General features: G+C 49.5%; 1 protein-coding gene across 5 annotated transcripts; it reads right to left on the bottom strand.

The window, feature by feature from the left end:
- Nucleotides 1-650: 650 nt before the first annotated feature.
- UPK1A (uroplakin 1A) lies at nt 651-12,856 on the bottom strand. 5 transcript variants are annotated; one of them, XM_054511363.2, is made up of 8 exons: nt 9,390-12,856; nt 9,007-9,095; nt 7,574-7,774; nt 5,018-5,092; nt 4,768-4,875; nt 3,333-3,512; nt 1,979-2,062; nt 651-1,895 (listed from the first exon to the last, which is right to left on the bottom strand). In XM_054511363.2, exons 2-8 carry the CDS (start codon nt 9,085-9,087, stop codon nt 1,851-1,853), a joined length of 774 nt encoding a protein of 257 aa, XP_054367338.1. In that variant the 5' UTR covers nt 9,088-9,095; nt 9,390-12,856; the 3' UTR covers nt 651-1,850. The 5 variants fall into 5 exon arrangements, 4 of the variants coding, with proteins under 4 accessions (XP_054367338.1, XP_054367337.1, XP_054367336.1 ...); XM_054511362.2 differs by having other exon boundaries at nt 651-2,062; XR_010408062.1 differs by having other exon boundaries at nt 1,833-1,895; nt 1,979-3,512.
- Between the last annotated feature and the right edge of the window lie 1,871 nt (nt 12,857-14,727).

Here is a 14,727-nt window from a genome sequence, read left to right as displayed (position 1 = left end):
TTATACCATTATGACATCTTTTTGTATTGGCTCACATAGTTCTATCTTCTTCTTCAACAGCCACAGGGAATCCAGGCCAGGGATAGAACATGAGCTGTACAACCCACTCCCTGCTGAGGGATGTTTCCAATTCTTCATCCTAACAAAAAACCTCTTTGACCATTACAGATTTTTAAAAGTATATTTTAAGGGACCCTTGGGTGACTCAGTCGGTTAAGTGCCTGCCTTTGGCTCAGGTCATGATCCCACGGTCTTGGGATGGAGCCCTACGTCGGGCTCCCTGCTCAGCGGGGAGCCTGCTTCTCCCTCTCGTCCCCACTCGTGCTCTCTCTATCTCTGTCTCTCTCTCTCTCAAATAAATAAATAAAATCTTTAAAAAAATAAACAAAAGTATATTTTTAAAAAGCTGAAATCTGGCACCTGGGTGGCTCAGTCGTTAAGCGTCTGCCTTCGGCTCGGGTCATGATCCCAGGTCCTGGGATCGAGCCCCGCATCGGGCTCCCTGCTCAGCGGGAAGCCTGCTTCTCTCGCTCTCCCACTCCCCCTGCTTGTGTTCCCTCTCTCGCTGTGTCTCTCTCTGTCAAATAAATAAATAAATCTTAAAAAAAAAAAAATTAAAAAAAAAAAAAGCTGAAATCTAAATTCAGCTTTTGCAGACCATCTGCAGACCAGTGGAGTAAATGGGGACCCTGAGAAACGTCATTTGGTGGGAAAGGAAGCCAGGCCCTCTTGGCAGGGCCTAATTGCTATAAAATGGACGGAGGTTGGCCTGCTTGAGGGAGGACAACAGTGAGGATGAGATTCCTAGAGTGCTTGCTGTCATGCATCCCTTAGAGAACTTGCTGGAAGCTACAGCCCCTAGGAGGAGGTTATCTGCCACCTGTACCAGCCCAACTGTACTCTAATTTTCCTTTGATGGATCACCCCCACTTCCCAACACCATCCTTAGCAGTGGTAATAATTCAGGTACCCTCCTTTCCCCACCAAAGGATGGGCCTAGAGTCTAAACTAAAGATAGTGAGATTGAATCCTCGACCTTGGCTCAAGCTGTTGGGAGAGAGGCCTCTCTTGCTGCTCCGTGGCTTAGCTATCAAGACGCAAGTCTGGTGTTGCCAGGGGAATCCTGCCTGAGAAGGAAGCAGGTTTCCTGGAAACTTAGATGGAACTCCCAGATCTAGACGTGCCTGAAGCCAGCAATATTGACTCAGTTACATGAGCCAAGAATTCCATGTTATGTTTCAGTCAGTGCCAGTTGGGTTTCTGCCACTTCCATTCTTGTTCATTTGCCTTTGCCCCAGAAGAAAACAAATTGATTCATTCAACCAGTATTTATTGAATATCGATGCTCCTCCCTCTGCTGGGTGATGCTGGGGACAATAAAGTGACCATGACAGAGTTTGTCCCTCCCCTCATGGCAATCTCTGTCAACCAGAGAATAAACAATCACAAACTACTTAGCAAAAATGGCAGCACTTGCCATGAAGGAGGTGCTCGGGGAGCTACAACAGAGGCATTGGTGATTTGGGTAGTGGGATCCGGGAAGGGTCCCCTGAGAAAAGGACTTTAAGTTGACACTGAAAGATGCGCCAGGAATCAGCAGAGTGAAATGAGGTCAAGGGCTAAGGGTCCCTGTACACATGTCCAAGGGTTTCAGGGCACCCCCAAGTCTCAGCAGGGCTCAGAAAGTTGGTAAAAGAGAGAAGGAAGAGGTAAAAGAGAGGAAGGAGGGAAGGTTGAGGGAGGTGGGAAGGGGAGAGGTGAGGCAGCCATCCAGACCACAGCCGGAGGAAACAGGAACGGGAGAAGGAGGAGGAGGCCGAGGCGTGCACGTGGCCTTCCCTCCTTGTTCCTCACAACGTGGTGTAGAAATACATGGCTATCAGCATCACAGGGAGCTGGATGAGGAGGCAGTCAGGTGAGGGGCGCTCCAGCCCCACACCCACATCCCCCCCTCGCCCATAGGCTTCCCGCCTCTCACCGTCCACATCAGGATGGCAAACCCAAACCACGAGATACCCCACGTGTAGCTGTCGATGGCATGGCCGATGTGCTCGAAGCAGCCCTGGGTGGGGGGGAAATGGGGGTTTGAGGAAATGCCCAGTAGGGCTAGCACTGAGGGAGAGTCACTGCGTGCCCTTTGGAAGGTCACTTCCTTTCCCTCAGCCACGCAATGGGGATTGTGGCAGTGTCTACCCCCAGAATGGTTTTTGGGGAGCCAGGGGTGTGATGTTGAACCCAGGCCCCACGCAAGTAGGTACTACCCTGGCGGTGGCTATGACAGTCTGAGGGCAATTTTGTGCAGAGCTGGCTTTCCATGCTGCCCACAAGTTCCAAGGGTTTGAAATCTGCCTTTAGGTGCGGTGCAGTTTTGATACGTCCCCATTTAGGAAGGAGGCCAAGTGGGGCCTGAGCCTCACAACAGAGTCGCCTTCAGGTAGACCCCTGCCTCGACTTGGAAGCACCCACAAACTAAGGTTGAGGGTGCGCGTCCTGGAGTCAGGCAGGACTGAGTTGGGGGCCATCTCTGCCATTTGTTCGCTGTTAGGGCCTGGGAATGATTCTGGCTCTCTGAGCCTCAGTTTGCCCATCTGTGAGGTGACAATCTTGACAGCACTGGCCTCTGAAAGTGGTCGTGGGGAGTCCACGAAATGACGCATGTGTGCACTCTGCCCGGAGCTGGGCTTCAGAAATGGCCGTCGGGCTCTGATAGCCGTCGTGGTCGGTGCAGGTCCCCTCTCCGTGACACCTGATCTAAGACGTGTGGCTGAAGGGCCCCTAGGCAGCCGAAAGCAGCCAGAGGGACTGTTGGAACTGGTTTTCCTCCCAGTCTAACCTCCTCTGGTTTCTCTCTCTGCCTCTGCACTCACTGGTTAAAGCTCCTGAAATCCAGTCCCAGCTCCATCGCTCACTAGACAGTGAACTCAGTTTCATCATCCTTAAAATGGGCTCATTAATCATATTGCACCTCACAGGCCGTGGTGGGAATTAAATAAGACAAAGACTTAAAGCCCTTAGAAGAGTGCCGGGCACCACGTAAGGGCTCAATGCACGTGGTTACTATGGTTGTGGTGCTACCGCTGTGATTCCTGTTGCTCTTCTTCCCAGACGACCTGAGAAAAGTGGCAGGTGCCAGCTCAGACCCTGGGCCTCCCACTGACTTGCGGAGGGAGCAGGGACAGGTGGCAAGAGAGTTGAGAGAGCCGGAGAGACGGGAGAGAAAGAAAAAAGCCAGAGAGGGGAGGAGGAGAAGAAAGTGGGAGGCAGGACGAGACAGAAGGACCAGGGGGGCCAGACCGATGCACAGACAGGGGAGCGGCAGGGAGGGGACACACCTTGGTGAACAGGTAGTCTGTGTGGCCCAGGCGGCAGCCTTCTGCACTGAGGGGGATGAAGTTGCCAGTCCGCCGACAGCACAGTGGGGGCCAGGGGAACACCACCTCCGGGGTGGCTGCCCGGAAGGCTGATGTGAAGTTCACCCAGTCCATGGGCCCGGATGTGCCACAGCACTCTTGCTGGAGAGAAGGGGCGGAGGGGGGCGGGGATCAGGCAGGCTCTGGCTCAGAGAGGACAGCCACTCGCCTGAGGTCCCAGAGTGAGGAAGGGGCCGACTTCCCATGTCCTGGGCCTCGAAGTGGGGGGCGGGCAGTGTCTGTGCGTGTGAACAGGGAGCAGAAGATATTTGTCCCAGCACCAAGAGGCTGATGGGGGGTTTGAGTCAAACCCACACTTGTGACTCATTTTAAAATTCTTTTGAATTAGCTGTCAACAAAATCTGAGGTAAATGACGCCAAAAAAAGGATTTCTGGCTTTTTTCTGGCCCCTGTGGGTGTACAATTAGTGGCCCTGAATGATGAAAACATCGGCTCCTTCACATATGAGTTCCAATCCTGGCTAGTGGTATGACTTGAAACCAATTGGGACCTCACTTCCCCTTGGGTCCTCAATATTCTTCTCTTCTGCCATATCACGTTGGGTTTAATTAAGAATGTGGCTTCTGGGGCGCCGGGGTGGTGCAGTCAGTTGGGCGTCTGACTCTTGGTTTCTGTTCCGGTCATGATGGGTGGTGATCTCGGGGTCGTGGGGTCGGGCCCCATGTTGGGCTCCACACTTGGCACGGAGTCTGCTTGAGACTCTCTCTCCCTCTCCCTCTGCCCTTCCCCACCCCCTGTGCACGTGCATGTTCTCTCTCTCTTTCACTCAAATAAATAAGTGAATCTTAAAAAAAATAATAATAATAATGTGGCTTCTGGAAGCTGGTGGCCTGGGTTTGAATCCTTCTGGTTCTGTGACCTACCAGCTGTGTGACTTTATGTAAGCCACTCAAACTCTTACCTTGGTTTCTTGATGGCTAAAAAGCTGATCTCCCTTATGGGGTGGTTGTAAGGATTAAATAAGCTTTAAAAGTGCTTCCAACAGTACTAAACAAAAGTTAGTGCTCATTAAATGTTCATTATTATGATTAAGAAGGTATCTGTAATGGTTAAGAGCAGGGTCTCTGGATCCAGGCTGTCAGACTTTGATCCCAGCTTACCAACCATGTGACATTGGGCAAGTGATGTTCCCTTTTCCGTTTTCTGGGCCTGTCTACTCATCTGGAAAATGGCCATGACCAGCCCCACCCCCCAGAAGAACCACAGGAGTGGGTATCATCTACCAGTGGGCATAATGGGAGGCCCCTATCTACTTCTGTGGTCAGAGCCCCAGGTCCTCCAGCCCTCCCTACCCCCTCACCACCTCATCTCCTCATCCCCCCGCCCCGTTGTCTACCTCAATCATGACACGGTCCCAGAGGCGAGTCAGTTCCTGGCCCTGGTCTGTGTCTGCACTGTAGAAGGTCAGCATCTGCTTGGTAATCAGGGATGGGTTGGACACCATCTGCGGAGGTCCAGGAAGAACAGGGTCCAGTGGGGCCGTGGGGGAGGGGAGGTCAACCTCCACTCCATCCCCAGACTCAGACCCAGACCCTTGCCACTCTTGCCCCAAGTCATGCCCCTCCCCTGGCCTCTGCCCAGCTCACATAGTCGCGATGAGTGTAGGACGTGATGCAAGAGGCGCACTCAAAGATGTAGATGATGAGCATGAGCACCAGGTACTGGGGAGAGATGGAGGGAGAGACAGGGACCGCCCAGTCAGGGAGAAGCCTGCGGGGTCACACCCCCTCAAGGAAGGGTAGGACAATGTAAATGGTAGCATCTATGTGGTGGGTGTACACATTGTTCCCTGTTCAAGTCTTTCACCTTTTCTGTATGTTTGAAATTTTTTTATAACAAAATGTTAGGGAAAAAATGAAATCAACAAAATATGTAAAGTATTGCCTGAAATTACTATTGGTCTGGACGCAGTAAAATAAATAACTACTATAGGGGGAAAAAAAAAAAAGACATTCTTGAGACAACCAGAGACATTTGAACACAGACTAGGTACTGCAACATAGACATGAAGGAACTTGGGTGAATTTTGTAGGGCTTAACGGTGGCATGGTTGTTATGCATAAAAACAACAAAAAAGCTCTTTCCTCGCCCCTCACCCTCTCCCTTAAAGCAACAGGGGGTGGAATGTGGATACGCCAACACCTCTGCCAAAAGATAAGATGATGGAGCACAACATGCCCCACTGCTCTCAACAATGTCCTTATCACTCAGAGAAATGTGCACTCAAGTATCTATAGGTAAATGACTGGGTGTCTGGAATGCACTTCAAACACCCCAGAAAGAACAATGTGGGTAGGCAGAAGGGTGGAGCCGAGGGGACCAAGCTGGCCAGGCTGTGCTGTGGTCGATATTGTTGAAACCAAGTGACAGGTACGCAGGGTTCATGCCATTCACTCCACTCTATGTTTGAAATTTCCCATAATAATTTTTTTTTAATTCTGTGTCTTAGTTAATGACAAACTAATAGGGGAGACAGACACAGACACAAACCTTTTTTTTTTTTAACTAGTTGGCTGAGCTTTTAGGGCTTTGGTTAAACTGTTATGTCAGAGAATTACATGCAGGAAAGAAAGCAAAAGAGAAGGAAAAGACCCTTCCTAAGGCTCCATCTTACTCACAGTAAAGCCAAAGTCCTTATCAAGGCTGGCAAGACTTGACTGATAGGCCCACCTACCCTTTCCTGCCCTCATCCTCCATGCCCACCGCCCATGGTACCCCCCTTCTCTCCGCCCTCATTGCCTCTCCCTCATCCCCACTTGGCTCTTGGCTCTTGGCTCTTGGCTCCGGCCACACTGGACTCCCGGCTCCCTCTTGCTGTTCCCTCCCCCAGGAATGCTCTTCCTGCAGACACAAGGCACACTCCCTCACCTCCCCCAGGCCTCCCCTCCCACTTCCCCAGCTCCAAATCTCCCTTCCCTCCTCACTGTCCACTGTCGCCCCCATTGGGGGTATCCTCGCCTTAGGGCAAGGGCTTTTCTGTTTTCTCTCTAGATAGCCCCAGTGCCTAGTGCGGGATTTGGCCCATGGTTCTTGCTCCATCAACATTTGTTGATTAAATAAGCAGCTGCTCCCGGGTATCTAAGAGGCCCTCAACTATGGAGGACGCACAATGTTGGCTCTATGTCGGGGGACCGGGATCAGAACTCCTGCCTTCCCTATCACCTGGGCTGTTGGCTTCTTTGAGACCCAGTTTTCCTGTCTGGTAAATGGGCAGAGAAGCACTAATTCCAGAGAGCTGCTGGGGACATTGAGAGAGCTCATTTTCTGAACTGCTGAGCCTAGTGCCAGGCACATGAGCGGTCCTTGGGAAGCGTGGGTTCTTGCTGTGGTGGTTATCACTGGCAGAAATGAAGAGCAAGGGGGTGCTTGGGTGGCTCAGCCGTTAGGCCTCTGCCTTCGGCTCGGGTCATGGTCCCGGGGTCCTGGGATCGAGCCCCACACTGGGCTCCCTGCTCCGCGGGAAGCCTGCTTCTCCCTCTCCCACTCCCCCTGCTTGTGTTCCTGCTCTTGCTAACTCTCTCTCTGTCAAATAAATAAATAAAATCTTAAAAAAAAAAAAAAAAAGAAAAGAAAAAGAAATGAAGAGCAAGGCTCAAGCTGAACTGCTCAGGCTTAAATCTTGACTCCCGTCACCCACTCGCTGTGCAACCCCAGGTGACTTCACTTCGCTGAGCCTGTTTCAACTCTGTCAAATGGGCTCACCATGATGACGGTATCTCCTGGTGGGCTGTGAGAGTAAATGCACCCATGCATGTAAAGCATTTAGAATGTAATGAGCACTCCTGAAATGGCAGCTGTACTATTATTATTGTTGTTGTTGTTGTTTTGACAGAGCTCATGTGCACAGACTCTGGGGACCAACTAGCTGAGGTTCGCGACTCAGTCCTGCCACTCAAGAGCCGTCCTCCAGGGCAGAGCGCCCTTCCCTTCCTCTCTGTGCCCCAGTTTTCTCTGTAGACTGAGGGTAACAGCTGAGCCTGCCTTACTGGGTTATGGGAAGATGAAATAGAGTGACTGCCACGAGGCCCGAGTGTGGCACACGCTGGACACACACTCGCAGCTGTGCCGGCCGTGCTTGCAGTGACTCTGCGGTGACCATCTCTGTGCCCGCCCAGCCCCATGCCCTCCTCCTAGGGCCTCACCGTGAGGATCATGGACCGGCGGCGGCACAGTGCTGCGCCCACCCCAAAGCTGGCCACCACGAAGAAGGAGAAGCCGCAGAAGATGGCGATCCAGGCACCGGCGAAGACATCATCCTTGCCGGAGACGCCCATCAGTGGGTACACACGGTACTGGTCGGCTGTCACCCACACCGTCTCGGCAAACAGGGCCAGGCCCGACAGCTGGGCAGGGCAGCAGGTTAGAGAGGGCACAGCAGCCAGGGCCGCGGGACTCTCCCTGAGCAAGTTCCCCTCCTGAGCCTCCGCCGCCCTCTGTAAGGTGGGCACGTCCGAGGGACAAGGACGTCACCTTCCATGAGCAGGGACGGGGCTGGGCAGCGGCCAGAAGGGAAGGGCTGCCCAGCTAGATCCCTGCCCCCACCCACGGCCCAGCTGCCCGACACTTCAAGGATACCAGGAGATGCCACATGAGAAGCCCAGAGCGCATGACTGGAACAGAGGAGACGCTCCCTCGGTCACCCTGCCTTCCCTCAAACAGTGTTGTTATTCCCGAGCGGAGGAGTCTGGCCAGGGCCAGAGCAACTACAAATGCATCAACCCTTTGATCCAGCGATGCTGCTTGCAGAAATCAATCCTACCCATGCAGGAAAATCACAAACCCACAAGGTCATTCTCCGCACCTCCGTGTCAAAGGCACCACCATGCCGCACAAGGCAGTGCTCTGCAGGGGTGGAAAAGGGCGGGGAGGCTCTCTGAGGACTCACATGGAGTGGCCTCCAGACTATGGGAGCGGGAGAAACAGAGGAGCACAGAACAGGATGCAGAATGAGCTACATTTGGGACAAAAAGGGAAGAAAATAGGTTCCTATTTGTATGTGCTTAAAGAAATGTTGGAGAAACTAAAAATCTAGGTACCTATAGGGATGAGAGATGGGGAGCAGGGAGAGGGGAAGGCTTCTCAGTGGATACCTTTGACCCCAATCAAGCTAACCCTCATAGGGCACATAGTGTGTGCGCGCCCCGCATTAGTCCTAGTAACAGCTTTCTGTGTGATGATCCTTGTTACCCGCTGCAGGGCACTATTCCTGCTAAGGCCAATACAGACAGTAACCACACGTGCCAGACTCTGGTCTGAGCCCATGAATCCAATAACTCATCCTCTCGGCATTCCTATTTTCTCTCCACCTACAGATGAGAAAACCGAGGCCCAGAGAGGTTACGTTGCTGGCCCCAGGTCCCACAGTAGAAAGAGGCAGCGTTGGGGTTTGAACCCAGGCTGTCTGGCTCCAGAGCCATGTACAGGTATCATATTTTAAAAAATTAACTATTAATGAAATACTATGGTTAGTATTCATCATTATGGGAGTCCTGGGCCCTCGTCCCCACCCCCAGGCCTGGGCTGTCCCCTCCTCCCCACCCACCCACTGGGCTCCCAGCACCGGGGGAGGTCTCACCAGAATAATGATGTTGCCCACCACCAGCAGGCCCACCACAACCGGAGACCCTTTCTCCGCCTCTGTTGCTGCAGATGCCATGGTCCTGCCTGGGACACGTGAGCAGGAATGAGGCCAGGCAGAGGCCAGGATGGGAGGGCAGCCCCAGCCAGGCCCACCACCCTCCCTCCACACCCCAGCTGCCAGTGGATGCTCCCAGCTCTCTGCTGGGCCCAGACTGGTACTGAACGAAACCTCCCACAACCCTAATGGGCCATCTTACAGAAGAGGGAACCAAGGCTCAGGCAGGGCAGTTACTGGCCAGAGCTCAGTGCTGGGCTCCCTGCACCTCAGAGCTTCCCAGTTTCCCCTGCTCATCCAGACCCCCCGGAGCCCCTCCTCACCTTCTCTTTCCGAAGCCTCTGTGGCCAGGCCTTCCCACGGTGGCTCCCTATATATGCCCAGGCCCCTCCTTGGGCCAGTCTCCAGGAAGGGGGAAGGGTGTCTGGAGGAGGAGATAAGAGGTCAAGCAGGCCGACCAGCATGGAAGAAGAGTTTTATGAGCACCAACCACCCCCAACCCCAGTGATTTATAGACCTGAAATTCAAGATTGTGCTAATGTCTGGCTGCATGAGCAGGGTGATGTGCCCAAGGCTTCCGGCTCCCAGGCTGCCGCGGTGGTGGAGGAGGAGGCTGGGGTTGGGAGGGTGAGTGTACCACTTCATCTCTCTCCTTTGGACGTGGGCCTTCCTGGGAGCAGGGGAGAGATCCAAGTTGGATCCACATGTGAATCCTGAATCCCAGAACTGCGTCCTGTGCTGGCGGCTCCACATCTCAGGCTGGGAGCCCAGGGGGAGGTCCAGACAGAGACCCCAGCGGGCTAGGTCAGAGCTGGACCTAGACAAGGAGGTGGGGAGGAGATGAAGGGGCAGGAGGAAGGGCAGCTCAGAAGGCTGATTATATGGCCATAGGCTGAGGGGAGACAGTGGCTTGAGATGGGTGGGTGAGGGGAGTTCCAGATGAGTGTATAAGGGGGGGATGAAGAGAGTGTGCTAGAAAAAAGAGAGAGGGCACACGGAATGGCCTTAGTGGGAGAAAAGTACCCCCCCACACACCCATGCACACAGACAAAGCAGGGCCACAGTGAGGAGCCATAGGTGGAAATGTCTTCAGGCTGCAGAATCAGAGACCAAGGTTGAAATCCCAGTTCTGCCTCCTCTGGGCTGCGTAACTTGGTATGTATGTTTGCCCATCTGTAGAATGGGTATCATCGGCCGACTCGCCCCAGTAGCAGTGGGAACTGAGCGCAGGGATATGTGCAAAGGATGTCCTCTGGCTTGGAGTACAGCAAGAGGCCAGGCGGCACCAGCAATGCTCCCAGGGGCCCACTTTTCCTCCGATGGTGCCCCCTAGTGTCACAAGGCTGGTTCCTCAGGTGAAAATGGCTTGGGGCACCCGGTCCTTCCCCAGAACTTCTCAAGAACCAAGGCACTGACTGTGTTTTCTCTCTGAGCTGTAGCTCCCTTGGTGCATGTGAAATGGGCAAACAAATGGAACTTAAAATTTCAGTGTTAAGACAATGGCTTGGTAATAAAACACATGAGATGTGTTCCGATTAAAATTAAAATGAGTAATTTTTTAGCCAATCCACTTTAGATTTAAGATAGTTTTTCTCTGTTGATTTACATTTATATTAAGGAGTAATAAGAACATTTAAGTAATAACGTACATGACCTGTCAAGTACATTTTATGAGCTTTAGCTAAAATAACTTGGTAATAATAGGGCCATGCTAACAATATGAAATACTTTTATTTTCAAATAGTTGGTAACTGTTAGTAGTTGGAAGTTATATAAAATGTCTCAGCCTTTTGGCAAGATCAAGTGTAAAATGCCTGGTAAAAGCAAAAAGTTATCATCAATGGGGCATTACTGTCACCAGTCATAAAAGGGGTCCATTTTGTTCTAGTGTGATGTCAAAGCCTTTTTAAAAAAAATTTTAAATAGATTTTACTTATTTGAGAGAGACAGAGAGAGAGAGGGAGAGCACTGAGGGAGAGGGAGAAGCAGGCTTCCCGCTGAGCAGGGAGCCTGATGTGGGGCTCGATCCCAGGACCCTGGGATCATGACCTGAGCCGAAGGCAGATGCTTAACGACTGAGCCACCCAGGTACCCTGTTCTAGTGTGATATCAAACATTAATTTTCACTATTCTTTCTTCTCATTATATAAGCCAGTCTTCAAACAATACATGTTGAAGTGCTAATTACTTCCTTTAAAAAAATCACAATGCTGGGGTGCCTGGGTGGCTCAGTCAGTTAGGTGTCCGACTTTTGATTTTGTCTCAGGTCATGATCTTGGGGTCGTGGGATCGAGCCCCCCACCCACCTGTGTGTGCTCTTTCTCTCTAAAAAAATTTTTTTTTAAAAAGTCACAATGCCAAGATCTCCTAAAGAGGACTCTTGCCTATCCACGATTATCCTGTGATCCAGTCATTTGTCCCTGGGAATCCCCCCATTTCTGTCTACCAAATGCTCTGAATGTATTCATATTAGTCCCAAGCTGGAAACCACCCAAATGCTCCTTCCCAGTAGAATGGGTAAGTACATTATGGTACATGCATACAAGGGATACTATTCAGCAATAAAAGGCAATGAACTATTGGTACTTGCAACTACAGGGATGAATTAAACAAAACAAAACAAAACAAAAGCATTACATTAAATGAAAAAAGCCACATTCAAAAGACTGTAAATGTATGATTCTAGATATGAAGTTTGAAAACAGGCAAAACCAATCTAGGGGGATAAAAGTCAGGGCAGTGGTTACCCTTGGGGGCATTGTGACTAGAAGGGACAGGGAGGGGATTTCTCTTTCCTGGTTTGGACACTGGTTACATGGGCTGCTCAGATTGTGAAAATTTGTCTAGCTGTACAGATACGGTAAGTGCATTTCTCTGTGAATATGTATATATTCTTAATTACAATGTGTTCTAAAGAGGGTGAAACCTTTTCAAAGAGACGTATTTGATGTGTCAAAGGGGTGTTTTCCAAAGGGTGCACAAGAGCTGATTTTAGGCTGTTTATGGACTTGAAATGGTATGAACCTACGTAACTGATATCTAATGGGAAAATGATCTAGTTCTAATCCTCTAATCTCGATGGTGCCATTGAGAAAGGCTCAGTGGTCTGATGCTGTGTCCTAAACATCTCTCTCACCTTGCTTAGAGCAGGTCTCGGCAGCCTCAGTGTGTGAGTAGAATTGAATAATATATTTTCATTGTATTTATTTTCAAGACAAGACCAGAGACAACTTTATTACTACATTTGGGTCTCATCATCCTCCACAACCTTTGCACTGTCTTCTTCTTCAGATCTCAGGTGTCACTGCTTGAGTTAATTCCATACCCTCAGATCATTATTCCCCACAAGATATCTCTTGTTTTAAATTTAACTTATTCCCTTATATCCCCATATCTCAATCACTTTTGGTGCCCTCTACTGGTAAACACTCTAATATGTCCGCATGTATCTTTTTTTTTTATTATGTTATGTTAATCATCATACAATACATCATTAGTTTTTGTCGTTGTTGTTGTTAAAGATTTTATTTATTTATTTGATAGAGAGACACAGCGAGAGAGGGAACACAAGCAGGGGGAGTGGGAGAGGGAGAAGCAGGCTTCCCACGGAGCGGGGAACCTGATGCAGGGCTCGATCCCAGGACCCTGGGATAGTGACCAGAGCCAAAGGCAGACGCTTAACGACTGAGCCACCCAGGCGCTCCTACATCATTAGTTTTTGATGTAGTATTCCATGATTCATTGTTTGTGTATAACACCCAGTGCTCCATGCAGAACGTGCCCTCTTTAATACCCATCACCAGGCTAACCCATCCCCCCACCCCCCTCCCCTCTAGAATTATCAGATTGTTTTTCAGAGTCCATAGTCTCTCATGGTTCGTCTACCCCTCCGATTTCCCCCCCTTCATTCTTCCCCTCCTGCTATCTTCTTCTTTTTCTTTTTTAACATATAATGTATTATTTGTTTCAGAGGTACAGGTCTGTGAGTCAACAGTCTTACACAATTCACAGAGCTCACCATAGCACATACCCTCCCCAATGCCTATCACCCAGCCACCCCATCCCTCCCACCCCCCACCACTCCAGCAATCCTCAGTTTGTTTCCTAAGATTAAGAATTCCTCATATCAGTGAGGTCATATGATACATGTCTTTCTCTGATTGACTTATTTCACTCAGCATAATACCCTCCAGTTCCATCCACATCGTTGCAAATGGCAAGATTTCATTCCTTTTCATGGCTGCATAATATTCCATTGTATATATATATACCACATCTTCTTTATCCATTCATCTGTTGATGGGCATCTTGGCTTTTTCCACAGTTTGGCTATTGTGGACATTGCTGCTATAAACATCAGGGTGCATATACCCCTTCGGATCCCTACATTTGTATCTTTGGGGTAAATACCCAGTAGTGTAATTGCTGGATCATATGGTAGCTCTATTTTCAACTTTCTAAGGAACCTCCATACTGTTTTCCAGAGTGGCTGCACCAGCTTGCATTCCCACCAACAGCGTAGGAGGTCTCCCCTTTCTCCACATCCCCACCAACATCTGTCATTTCCTGACTTGTTAATTTTAGCCATTCTGACTGGTGTGAGGTGATATCTCATTGAGGTTTTGATTTGAATTTCCCTGATGCCGAGCGATGTTGAGCACTTTTTCATGTGTCTGTTGGCCATTTGGATGTCTTCTTTGGAAAAATGTCTGTTCAGGTCTTCTGCCCATTTCTTGATTGGATCATTTGTTCTTTGGGTGTTGAGTTTAAGAAGTTCTTTATAGATTTTGGATACTAGCCCTTTATCTTATATGTCATTTGCAAGTATCTTCTCCCATTCTGTCAGTTGTCTTTTGGTTTTGTTGACTGTTTCTTTTGCTGTGCAAAAGCTTTTTATCTTAAGTCCCAATAATTCATTTTTGCCCTTGCTTCCCTTGCCTTTGGTGATGTTTCTAGGAAGAGGTTGCTGCAGCTGAGGTCGAAGAGGTTGCTGCCTGTGTTCTCCTTTAGGATTTTGATGGACTCCTGTCTCTCATTTAGGTCTTTCAACCATTTTGAGTCTATTTTTGTGTGTGGTGTAAGGAAATGGTCCAGTTTCATTCTTCTGCATGTGGCTGTCCAATTTTCCCAATACCATTTGTTGAAAAGACTGTCTTTTTTCCATTGGACATTCTTTCCTGCTTTGTCAAAGATTAGTTGACCATAGAGTTGAGGGTCCATTTCTGGGCTCTCTATTCTGTTCCATTGATCTATGGGTCTGTTTTTGTGCCAGTACCATACTGTCTTGATGATGACAGCTTTGTAATAGAGCTTGAAGTCCAGAATTGTGATGCCACCAGCTTTGCTTTTCTTTTTCAACATTCCTCTGGCTATTCGGGGTCTTTTCTGGTTCCATACAAATTTTAGGATTATTTGTTCCATTTCTTTGAAAAAAGTGGATGGTATTTTGATAGGGATTGCATTGAATGTGTAGATTGCTCTAGGTAGCATTGATGACTTCACAATATTTGTTCTTACAATCCATGAACATGGAACGTTTTTCCATTTCTTTGTGTCTTCCTCAATTTCTTTCATGAGTATTCTATAGTTTTCTGAGTACAGATTCTTTGCCTCTTTGGTTAGATCTATTCCTAGGTATCTTATGGTTTTGGGTGCAATTGT

The sequence above is a fragment of the Mirounga angustirostris genome, unplaced genomic scaffold (assembly GCF_029215605.1).
Source record: "Mirounga angustirostris isolate CCGP_5_RB_7025 unplaced genomic scaffold, mMirAng1.0.hap1 SCAF_16, whole genome shotgun sequence".
Lineage (NCBI taxonomy): Eukaryota > Metazoa > Chordata > Mammalia > Carnivora > Phocidae > Mirounga > Mirounga angustirostris.
Note: the sequence above shows the minus strand (reverse complement) of the source record. Positions and strands in the feature narration are given on the sequence as shown.

Excerpts from the sequence above, each read along its gene's own strand:
- UPK1A (XM_054511361.2), bottom strand. The coding sequence starts at position 9,087 with ATGGCATCTGCAGCAACAGAGGCGGAGAAAGGGTCTCCGGTTGTGGTG. Across the intron at positions 7,775-9,006 it reads TGGGCAACATCATTATTCTG|CTGTCGGGCCTGGCCCTGTT; the intron begins GTGAGACCTCCC and ends TGCCCTGCCCAG. Across the intron at positions 5,093-7,573 it reads GCCGGTCCATGATCCTCACG|TACCTGGTGCTCATGCTCAT; the intron begins GTGAGGCCCTAG and ends ATCTCTCCCCAG.